General features: G+C 53.2%; 2 protein-coding genes and 1 long non-coding RNA gene across 10 annotated transcripts in view; 1 reads left to right on the top strand and 2 right to left on the bottom strand.

Moving 5' to 3' along the window:
- The window catches only part of Sec16a (SEC16 homolog A, endoplasmic reticulum export factor), a 39,946-nt gene extending 39,236 nt beyond the window's left edge, over nucleotides 1–710 (bottom strand). For 2 of the 8 annotated variants that reach the window (XM_045137195.1, XM_045137220.1), the window contains exon 1: nucleotides 444–710. The gene's annotated coding sequence lies outside the window, so the exon portion shown is untranslated. Of the gene's footprint in view, nucleotides 1–11; nucleotides 145–443 lie in introns of those variants that run through there. The other 6 variants (XM_045137230.1, XM_045137237.1, XM_045137243.1 and 3 more) reach the window with 4 other exon arrangements.
- Nucleotides 464–7,415, top strand: LOC123455751. Its single transcript, XR_006634123.1, has 2 exons — nucleotides 464–1,145; nucleotides 6,573–7,415. It is a non-coding gene; the product is annotated as an uncharacterized LOC123455751 (long non-coding RNA).
- A 1,653-nt stretch (nucleotides 7,416–9,068) lies between these two features.
- Notch1 (notch receptor 1) overlaps nucleotides 9,069–17,180 on the bottom strand; it is a 54,725-nt gene continuing 46,613 nt past the window's right edge. The window contains exons 31-34 of the mRNA XM_004654073.3: nucleotides 15,954–16,249; nucleotides 14,221–14,368; nucleotides 14,037–14,134; nucleotides 9,069–12,268 (exon numbers count right to left, since the gene is read on the bottom strand). Of these exons, the coding sequence (XP_004654130.2) occupies nucleotides 10,805–12,268; nucleotides 14,037–14,134; nucleotides 14,221–14,368; nucleotides 15,954–16,249 (2,006 nt within the window). The 3' untranslated portion in view covers nucleotides 9,069–10,804. The remainder of the gene's footprint in view (nucleotides 12,269–14,036; nucleotides 14,135–14,220; nucleotides 14,369–15,953; nucleotides 16,250–17,180) is intronic.

The raw sequence follows: 17,180 nt of genomic DNA, 5'->3' as shown, positions 1-17,180 counted from the left end.
TCAGCCCTCACCCGCACAGCGGCGGCCAAAACCTCACACGCCTAGGGTCAAAGCCCACCCGGCGGCGGCGGCGGCGGCGGCGGCAACGAACTCGTACCCGGCAGCCACTGCAGCCATCTTGGCACATCCGGCTCCGGACGCAGCGCCGCCGACGTGTCCCGCGACGACGTCAGCGGCGCGCCCCGCCCCTTACATCACCCCCGCCTCTCGACCTCATCCAATCATTCTCCGCCTCACATCTGCGCTCTCCTCTTGGCCCCGCCCCTCCCAGACTTCTGCCCCGCCTCACTCCTTAGACACGCCCCCTCTGGCTCCTCCCCTATCTCTCGTCCAATCTTTCTCCGCCTCATCCCCTTCGCCCTGCCCCCTTGACTGGCCCCGCCTCTCGCGATGTCTGTCATTTTTTTTACGGCCCCGCCCCCGTAGCCCCGCTCGTCACCCACCTGCCCCAGCCGGGGGCGCCGGCACCGCCTCCAGACGTCGTCCTGGTTACGCCGGTCGTGACTCGCACTCTGATCGCTTTTTTTTTTTTTTTTTTTTTTTGTTTTAGAACCTGAGGATACAAGATTGTTCAGTCGAGATCCCAAGGGAGAATCAGTCTTGAAAGACATGCCAGCGGCTCCACCCACCGAGAACGACTACTTCTCCCAACAGCGGAGAACCTCAGCGAGCTTACTCGCCCGCCCCCTCCTCCTGCCATGTTTCTGTTGAACGCTCCTGGACGCCGGCGGACGCGACTGCGCATGCGCCACAGTTGCTTTTCTCTGCCCAGCGGGTGCCTACGGCGAACTGTGCCCGCGCGTGCGCGGACCCTCCCTTCCTCCCCCCCCTCCACAACTGGTTGCCTAGTTACAGTTTGCCTCCGCCGCAGGCTTTGCCCTGCGAAGGTGGGGTTTGCCAGATGTGCAGCCTGCTAGCTGCTCGCTAGCCTGGGAAAGTGGCTGCGGGGTCGGTGCCTGGTCCTGCCTTCCCTGATCCTCAGTGGCTCGCTCACTCTCTATCTTACCATCGCAAGAGTCCTACCGGTGGGTCGCTGCTCAGACCTCGGGCGGAGCGCTGGGCCCGGCCGCCTCGGAGGTCCGCAAGCTGGCCGTCCGCGGTTCCTCCTGCGGGGTGCTGAGCTCGGTGATCATCTCCGGAGAAAGGTGGGTGCTATCAGAGGGGAGATGAGGCACCATCATGCCCGGCCCACTCACCTGCACGCTGCCAAGAAGAGCCTGCTCTTGAGAACCTTCGGTCGAACCCGGGCGTGGTTACTACTGAGGCCGCCTGGTCACCGGTGAACCCGGAGGCTGGTTAGGAGGAGGGAGTCGTAGTGACGCTGGCCAGGGAGCGGGCCACGCAGGCAGAGCCGCGGGCGCTGCAGGCCAGTTTCAGCCTGTCTGACGTGGCACTGTGGGCCACTCTGCAAAGCTAACATTTGCCTTTCACGAACCACATTTCCCAAACGCTTTCAACACCTTTCAACACGGGAGAACACGTGGTAGACTCAGGCCTGGGCCTCTACGAGAAAGCAGTAACTCCAGTCTCAGAGCTTCCACCCACTGCTTCCTCCATCCTGTTAGGACGTCTGTGAGAGCTCCCCCCCCCCAATAGTTATTCGAGCCCAGGTCTCACTGTGTCGCCCAGATCCTTCTGCCTCAGCCTTCTGAATGCTGACATGTAGACATGCACCCTTACCTCCCTCCCCCCCACCGCACACAGCTGCCCACTCTTGCCAGCAGAGAGACACACAGAGGAAATCTTAACCTCCGGGACTCACTTCTCAAGTTTTGTTCCAAACGGCCTTGGAGCCCTGGTGGCTCAAAACCTAGAGAAAAGGTACAGTAGGTGAATCCGTGTGAAATGTCAGTTCCCCCCAGTGCAGAGAGATAGCTGAGTTGAGTCTTAATCTAGTCCCTTCTTGGCCTTGGAGCTGCTCTTTCTGTCCTCCTAAGGTGGAGACAGAGCTCACTGCTTAGAGGCTGGTGTCCTGCATAGCTCTTCTGGCCTCTGGGCCATAGGGCCAGGGCTCAGGTGACTCAAACCCCTGTCTAAAGGTCCAGCCTGCACCTTACATGTTCTGCTCTGTTGACTTCCTTAACCTCTCTGAGCATTAGGCTGCCTCCAAGATGAAGTGGAAAATACCCTCCACCACCACTACCGTAGGTATTCCTGGATATGCCCCCTTCCAGCCTCTCTCCCAGTCATCCTTGAAAGCCAGACACAGAAGTCTCCAGCTCCTTGCAGCTCCCTGGACCCAGCATCTAGTATGAAGCTATGACCAGCCTACAAGGACACGGGGCTTGTGTGCAAGGAAGCTGTGCCAGCAGTCCCCTGTCCCTGTCATTGCAGCGCCTGGTCATGTTCTGTCAGTGCCTCCACCCAGTCAGCCTCTCCCAGTACCTCTTACTGTCTGGGGCGCTTGACATGTAGCTAGTCCATACTGAACTGGGCTGTCAATATGAAATACACTGGGTTGCAAAGCATTTAGTGTCCCGTGGTGTTTACTGCATGTGGAAATGACAGTATTCTGGCTATGTTGGCTTGAATAAAAGCACCTTGTTAAAAGTCATTTCACCTGGGTTTTTCCTTTGCTGCAACCAGGAAATACAAAATTCCACGTGTAACTCACAGTAGAGTTATATGGGATGGTGTTGGCCTAGACACTGTGCACTTGACATCCCCGGCCTAGGGCTCTGGGCCTTCTCCAGCCAGGTTGCCACGTGGAGCTGGCTTTTTATTTATTTATTTATTTGCTATATCCCTAAAAGCACAGTGGCTCCTGGCCCTGAGCCTCTGACCCTCACTCCTGCTGGGCATAAAGTCAGATGTTCTTGGTGATTTGTGCCTGCTCCATGCCTGGTGCTGGGATCAGCCCCCGACACAGACCTTCATGCAGAGATGGGAGAGGAGGGGAAGTGGCAGCTTTTGGGAGTCAGAGCTGGCTGAGTGGTCTAAGCCAAAGCATGTTAGGGCCCCAGTGGTGGAAAGAGCCAGCAAGGAGGGCTTCCTGGAAAAGGAGGCAATAGGCTGAGTACAGAGTAGTTGAACAGGAAAAAAAAAAAAAGCTGTGCCTTATGGTTGGTTCTGTGGCAACTGCTCCCAGGTCCTATAAATATGCAGGCAGTGACAGGTGTGCTGCCCAGGGTGGCTAGCATGTGGCCAGGCTGGGTTAGGAGAAAGAGGTCCATGCCCCTGGGGTTGATGGTGGGCAGCATGGAAGGAACCTCAGGTCTGCTGTACTTTTCCACATGCTCACAGCACAAAGGCCATCCTGTAGAGCAAGGCACAGTCCCTGCACAGTGACCCACCTCACGGTCTGTCCTCTGTGCTCAGTATTTGAGGCCCTGTGGATATTCTGTGGTGGTGTGGAGCAAAGCTGTACTTCTTTCCACCCTGTCTGGCCCTTCCCATGGCTGACATTGGTCAGTGGACACCCTCATCCGAGAAGCCCTCACAGTGCACTCCTGTGCTGGGCTGCTGGGAACGGAGCCCAGTCTGTCCCTCCTCCAAGCAGGAGTGGACACGCTTTCCCTTAGGTGCCCGCCTGTCTGGCAGAACACAGATAAGATGACTTTAGCAGTGATTGGCTAGTTATACCACCCAGCTAGTACAAGAGTCTAGAAGCTAGAAACCCAAGGCCCATCCATGTCCTGACCTGTAAGGGCAGATGGCAGTCAACCTGTCCTAGGCTTCCTCGAGCGTCTTTTGGTCGAGGCCACCCTGAGACTATATAGTGAATTCCAGGTTAGCCTGGGCTAGAGCAAGACCTTACTTCAAAAGATCAAACAAAATTGTTTTGGAACCATTCTCATGGGGTGACAAAAGGTTCAGAATCCACCCCAGACCATTCCCTGGTCCCCACTGGGTGTGATGCATGCTAACTTCACTGCCACCAGGCTCGCGTTGCCCCGTGCTGCTTTCTTGCATTCCTGGTGTCTTGAAACAGGCTTGGCCCATGGTGGGTTCTCTTGACTTGTGGAGCCAAGTACTGACCATATAAGGTGGCAAGCATGCATTAGGGATGAGGAACACATGAGGCAGACGTGGCTTTCCCACCAACTCAGGGCCATAGACAAGCAGGAGAATGGCCTAAGACCTCCACTGTGGTCTTCGCATCACAGCACACAAGAGTTTACAGAGCCTCTGTGGTGTGGCACACACTGCTAGGGCTGGGATGGGGTTGAGCCAGGCAGTTAGAAGCTGCAGTTGGGGGAGGGTGGAAGACCATGAGGTTCTTGCCGGAGGAGGGGCAGAAGCTCTGTGGTCTGAAGTGGACAGTCAGTGTAGCTTCTTTCTGCAAGGCAAGGGAAGGGGGCCCGTGGTGTGGAGGGGCCCTGTAGGCCTGCTAAGGGAGATACGTGAAACTAGGGGGCCTCTGGGGGGGGAGCTTTTCAGCTGGGAGTGACTTAATCAGTGTGGCCTACCTGAGACAACAGCTGTGGCCACCCTAGGCAGACTGGTGATTAGAGCCCACTCCAGGGGAAGCCCCAGGACAGACATGCCGCACGCTGCACCTGCTCTGCAGCACTTGGGGCAGCAAGCAGCGGTCACGCAGGCAGCCAGGCACGGCATCAGGGCAGGAGTTTGAAAAAGGGGTAGTGATTTTTTTTTTAAAACTTTTTGTTTATTTTTATTTACTTATTTGAAAGTGACAGACAGAGAAAGAGGCAGGTAGAGAGAGAGAGAGAGAGAGAGAGAGAGAATGGGCGCGCCAGGGCCTCCAGCCACTGCAAACGAACTCCAGACGTGTGCACCCCCTTGTGCATCTGGCTAACGTGGGTCCTGGGGAATGGAGCCTCGAACCGGGGTCCTTAGGCTTCACAGGCAAGCGCTTAACCACTAAGCCATTTCTCCAGCCCAGGGGTAGTGATTTACATCGCAGGTGCAGAGTTGGCCTGGGGTTTGTGGGTAAGGAAGGGACAAAGGCCTCAGAGAGCCAGAAGGACTTCCAGTGTCTGAAGGGTGCCGCCCAGCTGTGCTCTGGGCTCCTGGAAAAGTGGCCTGCCACATCTGTCCCTCCATAAGCATGGGTTTCTGTATTTAAAGTGACTCTGCTGGGTGGTATGGGTGAATGGACCCTCCCAGTCCTTTGAAAGGTAACCTCTTCATGGGTGTCTGGGAGTCACCCAGCTCTGGCTCATGTGGGTAAATTTGGATGAAACACACACCTCCTTGAAATTATGTCTCCCCATCTGTAACATGGATGAACAGGAATGCTGGGTGAGTACGAGGTTCAAGTTCCCATCTCCCCATCACAAGTAGCCACTGGCCAAAGGTACATTGACAGAATGGTGCCAGCAGGGGGAGGCAGAGAGCCATCACTAAATCCACCCAGATAGGCAGCAAGGACCCTGGCCATTGGTGTCAGGGACACCCTGAGCTCACTCACTAAAGATCTCAGGAGAAACACTGACCTCTGGACTAGAGACACTGAGCTTACTGAAGACAGCAGGAGCTCAGTAAATGCTCCTTGAGCTGAGCTTAATGGAGTTACACAAGATGGTTTGTCAAGCCCTGACCTCAGAGACCTAACCATCAGCTGTGTGGGAGCTGGTAACTGTGCTTTTAAGGGCCTAGGACTTTGTTCCATGTCACTCCTCTCCACATGGCCATCAATGGCCAAGATCAGTGGCCATTTTTCTCCCCTTTCCCTCTCTAGATAAGGAGAGGGGTTAGTAGAGATTAAATATTCAGTTCAGGGCTAGAGAGATGGCTTTAGCAGTAAAGGTGCTTGCGTGTGAAGCCTAAGAACTTATGTTCAAATCTCCAGGTCCGACATGGCCAGATGCACAGTGATACAAGCACACAATGTCACACATGTGCACAAGAGAGTGAAAGCATCTGGTGTTTGTTCCCAGCAGGCTGAAGGTCCTGGCGCACCCATTCTCTCTCTCTCTTTCTCCTTTCTTCCTCTTTTTCTCTCAAAAAAAAAAATAATAAAAAGAATTAGGTAGTGGCTGGAGAGATGGCTTAGTAGTTAAGGTGCTTGCCTGTGAAGCCTAAGGACCCAGATTTGGTTCCCCAGAACCCACATAAGCCAGATGCACAAGGTGGTGCATGTGTCTGGAGTTTGTTTGCAGTGGCTGGAGGCCCTGGCATGCCCATTCTTTCTATCTGCCTCTTTCTCTCAATACATAAAAAAGATAAGATTTAAAAACAAAAGAATTTAGGTAGGGGGTTGGAGAGATGGCTTAATGGTTAAAGGTGCTTGCTTACAAAGACTGATGGCATGGGTTTGACTCCCCAGTGCCCAGGTAAAGCCAGAAACACAAAGTGATGCATGCATCTGGAATGTGGTTGCAGTGGCAAGAAGCCTTGGGATGCCCATACTCTCTGTCTCTCCCTCTCACTGTTTCTCTGCTTGCAAATAAAATGTAAAAAAGGAGAAGAGAAAAAGGAAAAGGAGGAGGAGGAGGAATAATAATTTAGGTATGCCACATGCTTCCTGGTAAGGCACCATTGACAGACCATAGGTGTTTAGTCTTCACACAACCTTGACCTTTGGTGGCTCACTCCTGGACCCCACAGCACAGGGTGCAAGCTCATTAAGTATGATGCTTCTATAATTCTCTGTGCTCTTTCTACAGCTCTGTGTCTGATGCTGCATTGCATATCTGATATGAGTTGTCTGTCCTCTGGAGACTTGGTCACTCTGGCACTGAAAAGCAGCCCACAATGTTGTGTGACTGTTCTTCGTGCATGACAGCCACTACCATCTTCAACAGAACAGCTGTGACTACCCATAAGAGACCCTCCACACTGGACCTGTTCACATTCCTTATAGAAGAAAGGGCTTGGGAAGGTCACTGGACCCTCACCTGAGATTCAGCGGCTCCCTTCTGTGCCTCCCTGCCAGCTGTATGTAATTCTATCCCAACAGCGCATGGTCTTGGGGGTGCTAGAGGATACAGTGTGTGTGCGTGGGGGGGGGGTTAATCCATGGGAGGACTCCACGTACGCAGCTATGGGAAAGTCGTCCATGCTGGGGTGAGGTGTTTTTTCAGTGATGTGGCTACTTTGGAGTCATCTACACTCCTGAAATGTCCACTCACCCGTCCCCCTGCCTCCATCTCCCACACTCCTGAAAGTGTCCACTCCCCCGTTCTCCTCCCTTCTTCTCACAAGAGCCGTGATCCCAGGGTGTGCCACCATGCTCAGCTCCATGCCTTAATTCTCTGTGCTGCTGGCAGAGATGCCTGGAGGTCACCTTGATTTTCTTTTGGATTCTAAATCTTGTGCTGTCTGGGATAGTAGCCATATGCACCTGCAGTGTGGCTGGTCCAACTTGAGGTGTGAAACAGAGTTTCAGACACTACCAAAAACAAAAAGAATGTGACTTCCAATGATGATGACATTGACTAATAGTTAAATGACTAGCTGTGGATTAATGGAATGAGCTGAGATGTCATTAAAATATATAAACACCTGTTTTCTTTTTGCATTTTATATATGACTATTGAAATATTTTAAATGGCCTATGTGGGTCATTTCTGTTGTCGGGTGCTTCACTGAATAACCTCAAGGGGCTGAGGAAGCCCTTCTCCCTCAGAGACAGGGCCCCACCACTTCAGAACTACACAGGCGGCTGTGGGAAAAAAACAAAATGAAAAACGCAGCTTAGGAGGGTGAGTGGGCAACCTGGGCTGATTTACAGATGTTAGCTTGTGTATTTTGTTGTTGTTTTTATGAGGTAGGGTTTCACTCTAGCCTAGGCTGACCTGGAATTCATTATGTAGTCTCAGGGTGGCCTCGAACTCACAGCGATCCTCCTACCTCAGCCTCCCGAGTGCTGGGATTAAAGGCGTGCGCCACCATGCCTGGCTTGTATGTTTGTTTTGAGATAGGGTCTTTCCATGTAACCCAGGCTACCCCTGAACTATGTAGCCTAGGTTGGCCTCAAACTCATGGTGATCCTCTTGCCTCAGCATACCAAGGGCCAGGATTCCAGGTGTGTGCCACCACACCTGACTCCAACCATGCACTTTTCACTATTCAAACCACGGAAGTCCAGATATGATGGCACTCACCAGCTGTGATGGCAAACACCTAGAGTCCCAGCACCTTGGGAGGTAAGATGGGAGGATTCCAAGTTCCAAATGTGTGCCCAATGGTTCAGCCATCCCAGGGAGGACAGGCTACAGTCAGCAGCTGACATCAGTTGAGCCCTTTTACTCGACCGTTTCCATGGAGGATGCTCTGTGTGGGGGGGGGGGGAAGGGGGGTGTCTCTGGGTGGAAGATTGACTTCTTCCCCTTAAAGACAAAAATCAGACCACTTACCATAATCCTGAGTGTGAACAGACCTTCTAGGTCTTCTGGCCCCCCTCGGCTGTCCTGGTGTACAGCACAGAGCCTCCAGGACAGGGCATCTGCACTGGGTTCGCACTTGCCCTCAGATGTCCAAGGCCTGGGGGCGAACATCACACTCCCCACCTTGACCCTTTGGGTTGAGATTCCGTGTGGTGTGTGGCCAGGTGGAGAGGGCCCAGGCTGGAGGGAAATTGACCCGAGCCTGCTCAGGTCCTGGACTCCCAGGAACATGGCTCAGGACCAAGCTGCCTCTGCGGTGCGCAGCCGGCTTGCCCTCTTTGGTTCACAGACCTTCCAGACTCATCTTGCCTAGCCTGACGCTACTCTGCTCACATGCTTGCTTCTCCAGCTTCATCTGGCCACTGCGGCCCCAGGCCCCTCCTCGTGCCCCTTCCTGTCTACTGCCAGGCACTCTGGGGCTGTGGGCTAGATGAGTGAGGTGTCTTGACTGCTCTGTAACTGGTGGGGGAAGTGTGAGCTGATGGGGGATGGAAAGATTCTGCCAGTGGGTCCAAATGAGCTCCCTCCACCCCACAGGGTCTTGCATCAGCTCTGCTAGCAGCTATGTTCCCGCTTCCCTGCTCAGTGTCTGGTCTGGGTGGGCTGCACACACCTTGGAACTTCTGAGAATGGTTATGTCCCCAGGGCCCAGCAGTCAGGGCAACCATTCCGTTGCTCTCCTGCCAGAAGGGGCCCAAAGACTCCCACTCTCTCAGAGCAGAGCGGCCCTTCCTCTGCTACCCATCCCAAAGCAAGCCACTCAGCACTCCCAAGTTTAGCAAAATCTCAACGACCATGAGCATTATTTTTATTGAAAATTAGTTAACAAAAAAGATGAAAAAAAATACACTTTCATTATCTACAGTTTTGCATGTAGATAATGTTTTTTTTTTTTTTTTAAGTTTCCTTTTTCTGTAAACTACACTCTATAAAACACAGTTAAGAATCCACATCTTAGGATGTGTTTGGTCATGCCCACTAGGGGTGGCACAAACATTGCCCCCCCCCAACAGCCAGGAGCTGCCCTGAGGAGGCAGGGCCTGCCCCTGGGCAAGTCCCCCAACACTCAGGGAGGGGGGTGCGTGGAGGGCGGCAGTAGAGCCGTCCTGGGTTGTGCTCTTAGGAGCTACATTTCAGGCAGCTGCAGGTCATGAGGCCTGGGTCACACTGAGCTGAGCCACACATACATTCCTTATCAGCTCCACACAGGACAGACCTGTTCCTTTAGATTTTTTAAACAAAATCCACCTTTAAACATGTATTTACAGACATTTATTCTGCCACAGGCTTATACTTGAAAACTGCAAGGATCTGCTGCTTCTCTGGGGGAGCACCACCCTGAGCCAGGAGGAGTGGCCCTAAAGCAAGGCTCCATGCCACCCTCCAGCACCCTCCGGGGCTGGGCACGGTGCATCCCCACCCACAGCAGTCAAGGCCCAGAGGATATAGCCCTTATAGCTCCAAGATGTCAACACAGGCTGCTCTGGTCAGTCTGCTGCATACACAAGAATCCCTTCAATGGTCAGGTCTCTCGAGCCCAGGCCCAGGTCCAGTCTCCGCTGAATTTGGATGATGCTGTTTAAGGTGTGGCTCGGGGACCCTTGATTGGGTCAGCCCAGGCAGTGTCCTTCCCCAGAAGGTAGGCTTCCTCCACATGGGTGTATCTGCACCAGTCAATGGCTTTAGGAGATGCTCTGAAGGTCAGGAAGGGAGCAGCGGGGTTTGGCTGCAGGGAAGACCAACAAACACTACGTAACACTGAACCAAAACAAAGATTCATGACTGGTACCAGGCAACGCGCTCTGTCTCGGTACATGCCAAGAACACAGTTTTTTAAAAGCACATTTTGGTGGCTTCAGAAACAACAAGATGTATAAACCATGTCATGTTACTTGTTTCCTGTTTCAGATACAAATGAATCTGCGTGCCCAAGGTATGAAGGTTTTGTTTCTGTCTCTAGACACGTCTACTATAAACAGCAGAGGACACCAAGAGGAAGGAGAAGCGGGTGTGTGGAGGACATCTGGGGAGAGGCGGGGCTCAGGGCATTCTGCACAGTGCAGGTTCAAACTTCCCTTCTCCAGCATGAGTTCTTTTGGGATTTTTAAAAAGAAGCAATCAATAAATAAACAGCATTTATAAACCATGAATCTCTGTTCATATTTTACAGACACACAGGGATCTTCACCTTAACCAGGAAAATTAAGTCTCTGAAAACTGGTTTATTTTCTTGGAACAGATAAAAAGCTTTTACCTGGTGCCATAGAAAACAGTACATATAAATAAAAAGGCAGTGTTTTTTGTGTAAAATAAAAGTACATAAATAAATACTAAAAAAAAAAATTGAAATTCTTGTTCTCTTCTTTTGTATAAAAACATTTCTTTTTTCCTTTTTTTCTTTTTCTTTTTTTTTTAAAAAAAGCTCTTTTGGTTGCCCCCAGCATCCTGGAGTGATGGACACACTGGCCAACAGGGCCTGGGAACGGAAGCTGGGGTCCACAGGCAGCTGTTTACTTGAACGCCTCTGGAATGTGGGCGATCTGGGACTGCATGCTGGTGGGCGGGCTGGAGATGCCCTCGGACCAATCAGAGATGTTGGAATGTGGGGAGGAGCTGGACCATTGGTCTGGGGACTCGGGGGATGGGGTGAGGAAGGGGTGCTCGGGAACCTGTAGCTGGTGGTTGGGGGTGTTGTCCACAGGGGAGGAAGAGTAGCTGTGCTGGGAGGGAGGGGTCAGGAACTGGGCAGTGGTCATGGGTGGGACCAGAGAGGATGGTAGCGATGTGGGCAGGGCTTGGCTTTCCTGAGGCAGGATGGTGCGCACTGGCAGGCTGCTGGGGCCCAGTGGCTGCACGTCCGCCTGGCTGGGCTCCCCACCCATGAAGCTCCGGTTCAGGTGCCCAGTGGTGGCCGCTGAGCCCACGCTGAGGTGCGGCTGTGATGATGGCTGCAGGTTCTGCGGCTGCACCTGTAAGTTCTGCGGCGGCACCTGCTGCGGCGGCACCTGCTGCGGCTGCACCAGATGGGGCTGGGTGCCCAGCCGCGTGTTGGGCAGGCCCTGGTATATCATTGGCGTCAGGGTATTGGTGGAGAGGCTGCCATGCAGTGGGCCCACCATGCCATGCTGAAGGCCAGGAGCCTGTGTGCTCAGCGTGCCCGGTGCCACGCTCCCTCTCAGTGGGTTGTACTGGCTTGGCATCATGCCATTCTGCAGCCGGGAGAGCCATTCGCACTGGCCATTCAAGCTGGCGGCACCCACGGTGAAATTCACAGCTCCTCCACTGCTGCCAGCCCCCAGGACTGTGCTGGTGCTAGATGCCACAGGCAGGTGGGAGAGGCGTGGGGGGCCAGGCTCGAAGGCCAGCCGGCCGCCCCCACCCAGAGCTGCCATCTCAGGCTTGGCTGCCACATTCAAGTGGCCAATGCCCAAATGGGTATCAGGCATGCCGGGCAGGTGGCTGAGAGGCATGGATGGAGACTGCTGGAATGGAGAGGGCAGGAGAGGTGGTGAGGCCACGTCCGACAGGTAGCCATGGGGCGACTCAAGGGAGTCCACAGGCGACAGCATGCTTGAGCTGTCCAGCAGGCAACCTTTGCCATCCTGGGACTTCTTTCTCCGTGCTTTAAGGTCCTTGGCTTCCTTACTGCTGCAGGATAGCCCTTTAGTGCTGGGCTTGCGGGCCTTCTTGCCCTGTGCTGTGGACTTGAGGTTGCCCAGGTAGCCATTGGGCGAGCAGAGCGTGGGCGACAGGGTGGGTGTGCCGCCCAGGGTGGTGCTGTGCAGCTGGGGGCTGCGTACCAGGTTGTACTCATCCAGCAGACGCACGATGTCATGGTGCATGCGCTCCTGTGCAATGTCACGTGGCAGGCGGTCCATGTGGTCCGTGATATCTCGGTTGGCGAAGTGATCCAGCAGCACCTTGGCAGTCTCATAGCTGCCCTCGCGGGCAGCCAGGAACAAAGGAGTCTCCTCCTGTGGTAACAGACATCAAGTGGGTGAGGGACGCAGCCTGGTGTAGGGACCTACTGAGCCACCCGGATGGCCGGGCTGAGAATGAGGAGTGGGTAAGGGGTGGCGGTTTCTCTTCCTCCTCTTACAGGGAGAGGGGGACCCATCTAGATCCTCGTATAGCAACTACCACTACCATGCCTGAGCCTTCTTAAAAAAAAATATTTCATTTTTATTTATTTATTTGAGAGAGACAGAGAAGGAGGCGGGGGCTGGGTGGGAATGGGTGTGCCAGGGCCTCTAGCCATTGCAAAGGAACTCCAGACTCATGTGCCACCTGGTTTCCGTGGGTCCTATGGAACCAAACCTGAGTCCTTTGGCTTTGAAGCTTTGTAGGCCAGTGCCTTAATTGCCAAGCCATTTCTCTAGCCTTTTATTTATTTATTTATTTTATTTTTATTTTTCAAGGTAGGGTCTCTCTCTAGCTCAGGCTGACCTGGAATTCACTATGGAGTCTCAGGGTGGCCTCACGGCGATCCTCCTACCTCTGCCTCCCGAGTGCTGGGACGGAAGGCGTGCACCACCACGGCGCCCGGCTTAGCCTTTTTTTAAAAAATTTTTTTTTTGAGGAAGAAGTGTTAGACAGCAGGCTACAGAGATGGCTTAACAGTTAAGGCACTTGCCTGAGTAGCCTTGGGGATGCAGGTTCGATTCCCCAATGCCCATATAAGTCATATGCATGGGGTGGTGCATGTGTCTGGAGTTCATTTGTGGTGGCTAGAGGGCCAGGGTGTGCCCATTCTCTCTCTCTCTCTCTCCCTCAAATAAATAATTTTTTTTTAAAAAAAGAAGTGTCAGCATCTCCCTATGTAGCCCATGCTGGCCTGGAGCTCAGGAGTCTCCTGCCTTGGCCTCCTGGTGCTAGGATCACAGGCATGTGTACTACTATGCCTGGCTAAGCCTAAGCTGACGTAGGCACTTAGAGATGGTCTGTGGGATCTTTGCTCTAAGACTACATGGCTTCACCTGTATGTGGGGGATGAGACACTACTGAAAACCTAGCAAATGTAAACTACTGCCACCATTTTGAGACTTAGGAACCCCTGAAATAGATCTAGGGACACAGGACCTTTTGTCCCAAAGGTCACCAGTGGCCCTGCCATCTCAGCTCTTCCTATGGTCTGTTCTGCCCAGTGGACATGCCGCGTGCCTCCATGAAGGTAGCTAGAAGGGTTTAGAGCCATCCTCCAGGCCCCTGGCCATGGACTACGACAGAGCGGGTCCTGGGTCCAGCAGTGTCTGACACCTGTTGCATTCCCCAACCCTGGCTTCAAATGCAGCCGAGCTACCTGAAGTTTGGGGTGTGTGGAGCCCACGTGTTCAGAGGCACCAACACGGGCGGTGAATCTGCAACCTGCCTGAGGCATAGAGCCAGGAGCCGGCAAGAAGAGATGGAGCCCAGCACAGCCTCAAGGGACAGGGCCACCCAGAGGAAGGCCACTCATATTTGCACTGAGATGTCTCCAGAAGCACAGAGCCATCCCACCGCCCCAGCCTCCTGGCTAAACCTGTGCCACCAGGGTCACTATGCCCCACCTCCCCAGGACAGTGTATGACAGGCAAAGTCTGGGTAATGCTAACACAGCAGAGGCGTAGCCACCCCGTGTCCTGAGTTAGGGCAGGCCTACTTGATCTGCTGCTGTCCCAGTCCTTAACCTACTCTGGGAAGGGTGAGCAAAATGAACCATGCCCCTAAGCGGTCTACACATGTGTGCCTCTGGCCCTCGCTCACCTTGTTGTTTTGCATGTCTTTGTTGGCACCATTCTTCAAGAGCACGACCGCAGCATCCACATTGTTCACAGCAGCCGCCCAGTGCAGGGCCGATTTGCCTGGAAGGGAACCCCAGAGTGAGTTGGGGCTGACCACGCAGCAGCTCACCACAGTCCCTATCCGCCGGGCTGCGGCCCGGACTCACCCAGGTCGTCCACGGCATTGACGTCAGCGTGTGAGTTGATGAGGTCCTCCAACATGCCCTCCACAGCCAGGCGTGCAGCCAGAATCAGCGGCGTGGTGCCATCGTGCATACGGGCGTCCAGGTCCGTGGCTCGGTTCCGGAGAAGGATCTGCAGGGCAGGGACAGGATTCAGGGGTGCTATAGACAAGAGCTAGTGCTTTCTGGGAGCCAGTGACTAGATTGGGACTAGCTTTAGCTTGTGACTCAGACTGAGAAGCCTCGGCAAGATGGGACACATGAGCTGCACTCAATGGGAGGGGCTCACCACGACCACATGTGGTTGTGGCTACCATGAACGCTTACAAGTCTAGCACGGAGTCACAGGGGAATGCAGGATGGGAACACCACTCATGACGCTCCACTGCACTTTGTTCATGTGGGCTCTGAGCACACTGCCCTGCCTGTCACAGAGACAGTCACCACCTGCTGGTGACTTGGGTGAGGACCCGCAGTACTGCCCAGACTCCTGCAGCTTGTTAAATCCCCATGTCCACATGCAAAGGGGACCAGGTGGACAGCCACATACCAAGTGCCAGCAGGGAACTGCCCCTGGGGCTTGATTTGATTTTCTTCTTATGGCTAATCTCAACCTCTTTTTATTTATTTATTTATTTTGCCAATAGGGTCCTTTCTCCAGGCTGGCCTTGAACTCACAACCCTGCTGAGGTTACAGGCTTTGATTTCTTACTTCCTCAGAATGACAATGTGTCATTCAAGTTAAGAAAACAAGGTTGGAGAGATGGCTTAGTGGTTAAGGCGCCTGCCTACAAAGCCAAAGGACCCAGGTTCAATTCCCCAGGACCCATGTAAGCTAGATGCACATGGTGGTACATGCGTCTGGAGTTCATTTGCAGTGGCTAGAAGCCCTGGTGTGCCCATTCTCTTTTGCTCTCTCTCTCTCTCTTTCTTTCTTTCAAATAAGTAAAAATATATTTTAAAAAAAGGAAAAAGAGTTGGGAGTGGAGGAACACGCCTTTAATCCCAGCACTTGGGAGGCAGAGGTAGGAGGATCGCTGTGAGTTTGAGGCCACCCTGAGACTCAATTGTGAATTCCAGGTCAGCCTGGGCTAGAGTGAGACCCTACCTCAAAGAAACCAAAAACAAAAAAAGGAAAAAGAAATTATTAAATGTCAAACTATGTGATGTGTGGTCTGTACCCTTATTTGTTTGCTCCAAGGTAGCCTGGAGGCTGAGAACTGAGAGCAGTGGTCAGCTACTAGGGTTGGTCTGGGCTGACCCAGCCATCAAAATCCCTAAATCCACCCTGGTTGGCTCCAAGCCCCGGGACAAGGTGAGAAAAGGCAGGTTTTGCAAACTACGAGCAGCAGCTTCTAAGGCTGTTTTCCACAACCATAGGCTAAGCCTGCAGCCACAGCTAGAGAGAAGCAAGGCTGCATACTTGCAGCAGTGGGATTGAGACTGGAGGGTCATGATGGGGTGAGGAGCCCCTGCCTCACCCCGAAGACCCTTCAGGCTTCTGGGTGGACTTTGTCCAGCTAGCTTCCCCAGACACAGGTGAGAAGTGACACCCTTCCCAGCCTGGGTTTTCTTCGACATGTATGGTCCCAGGATAGAGACACCAACTGTCCCAGCCTGGACTACGGTCAGGATCAGGGCTCCCTCGTCCCATGTTAGGTAGACTATTGCCTCAGACCAGGCCAGTGGCCCTGAGGGTAGTGGGTAGTGCTGCCTACCTGAAACACGCCTTGTGCGTCAGCAGACACAGCTGCATGCAGTGGTGTGCGCCCCATGTTGTCCTGGATGTTGGCATCTGCACTGGCCTCCAACAGGCGCTTGGCAGCATCGGAGCGTGAGTAACGGGCAGCCAGGTGCAAGGCAGTCTCCCCAGTGCGGTCTGTCTGGTTGTGGAGGCTGGCACCCTGGTAGATGAAGTCCGAGATGACAGCCGGTGCATCCTCCTCTTCCTCACTGTTACCTGTCTCCAGGCCTCCTCCACTGCAGGAGGCGATCATGAGGGGGGTGAAGCCATCTGCAGAGAAGGCAGAGATGGAGGTGGGGACTGGTGTCCATCCAGGAGGGCTGGCCCCTAGCCATGGCTCCAGAAGCTATGTGTTCAACCATGAGTTCAAGGGGCGGCTATGTGGATGGATATGCTGCTCAGCACACAGGGCTCTGCACACACTGTCATACCCCTGTGGGACACGAAAGTCACCCTGAACTTCTCGAGGACAGAGTCCAAATCCAGCTGACAACTTGCCAGTGGGTTTGCTTTGCTTCCTGGCCTGCTCAAGACACCCTGCACCAAAAGCCACTCGGCAAAGACAAGAAATGCGCACTTGGGCTGGAGAGATGGCTTAGTGGTTAAGCGCTTGCCTGGGAAGCCTAAGGACCCTGGTTTGAGGCTCGATTCCCCAGGACCCACATTAGCCAGATGCACAAGGGGGCGCACACATCTGGAGTTCCTTTGCAGTGGCTGGAGGCCCTGGCGTGCCCATTCTCTCTTTCTCTCTATCTGCCTCTTTCTCTCTCTGTCACTTTCAAGTAAATAAATAAAATAATTCATTAAAAAAAGAAGAAGAAATGTTCACTTAAAAACTTAACACCTTATTATATATATGTAAGTACAATGATTGAGATGGGGAAGTAATATGATGGAGAATGGAATGTCAAAGGGGAAAGTGTGGGGGGGGGAGGGAGGATATTACCATGGGATTTTTTTTATAGTCATGAAAAATGTTAATAAAAATTAAATTAAAAACAAAACAAAAAAAACTTAACACCTTTATCTAGGCATGGTGGCCACACCTGTAATCTTAGCCCTTGGAGGGCCAGGACAGGAGACTTACACGTGGGGCCAGCTTGAACTACACGGTGAGTTCAAGGCTAGCCTGGGGTACAGAGTGAGTCTCATCTCAAAACAACAAAGATATCAACACTTCGATGTGTCGCAAGCACTTTAC

This window comes from Jaculus jaculus, chromosome 1, assembly GCF_020740685.1.
Source record: "Jaculus jaculus isolate mJacJac1 chromosome 1, mJacJac1.mat.Y.cur, whole genome shotgun sequence".
Lineage (NCBI taxonomy): Eukaryota > Metazoa > Chordata > Mammalia > Rodentia > Dipodidae > Jaculus > Jaculus jaculus.
The sequence above is the reverse complement of the archived record's forward strand: the minus strand, read 5'-3'. Positions and strand labels throughout refer to the sequence as shown.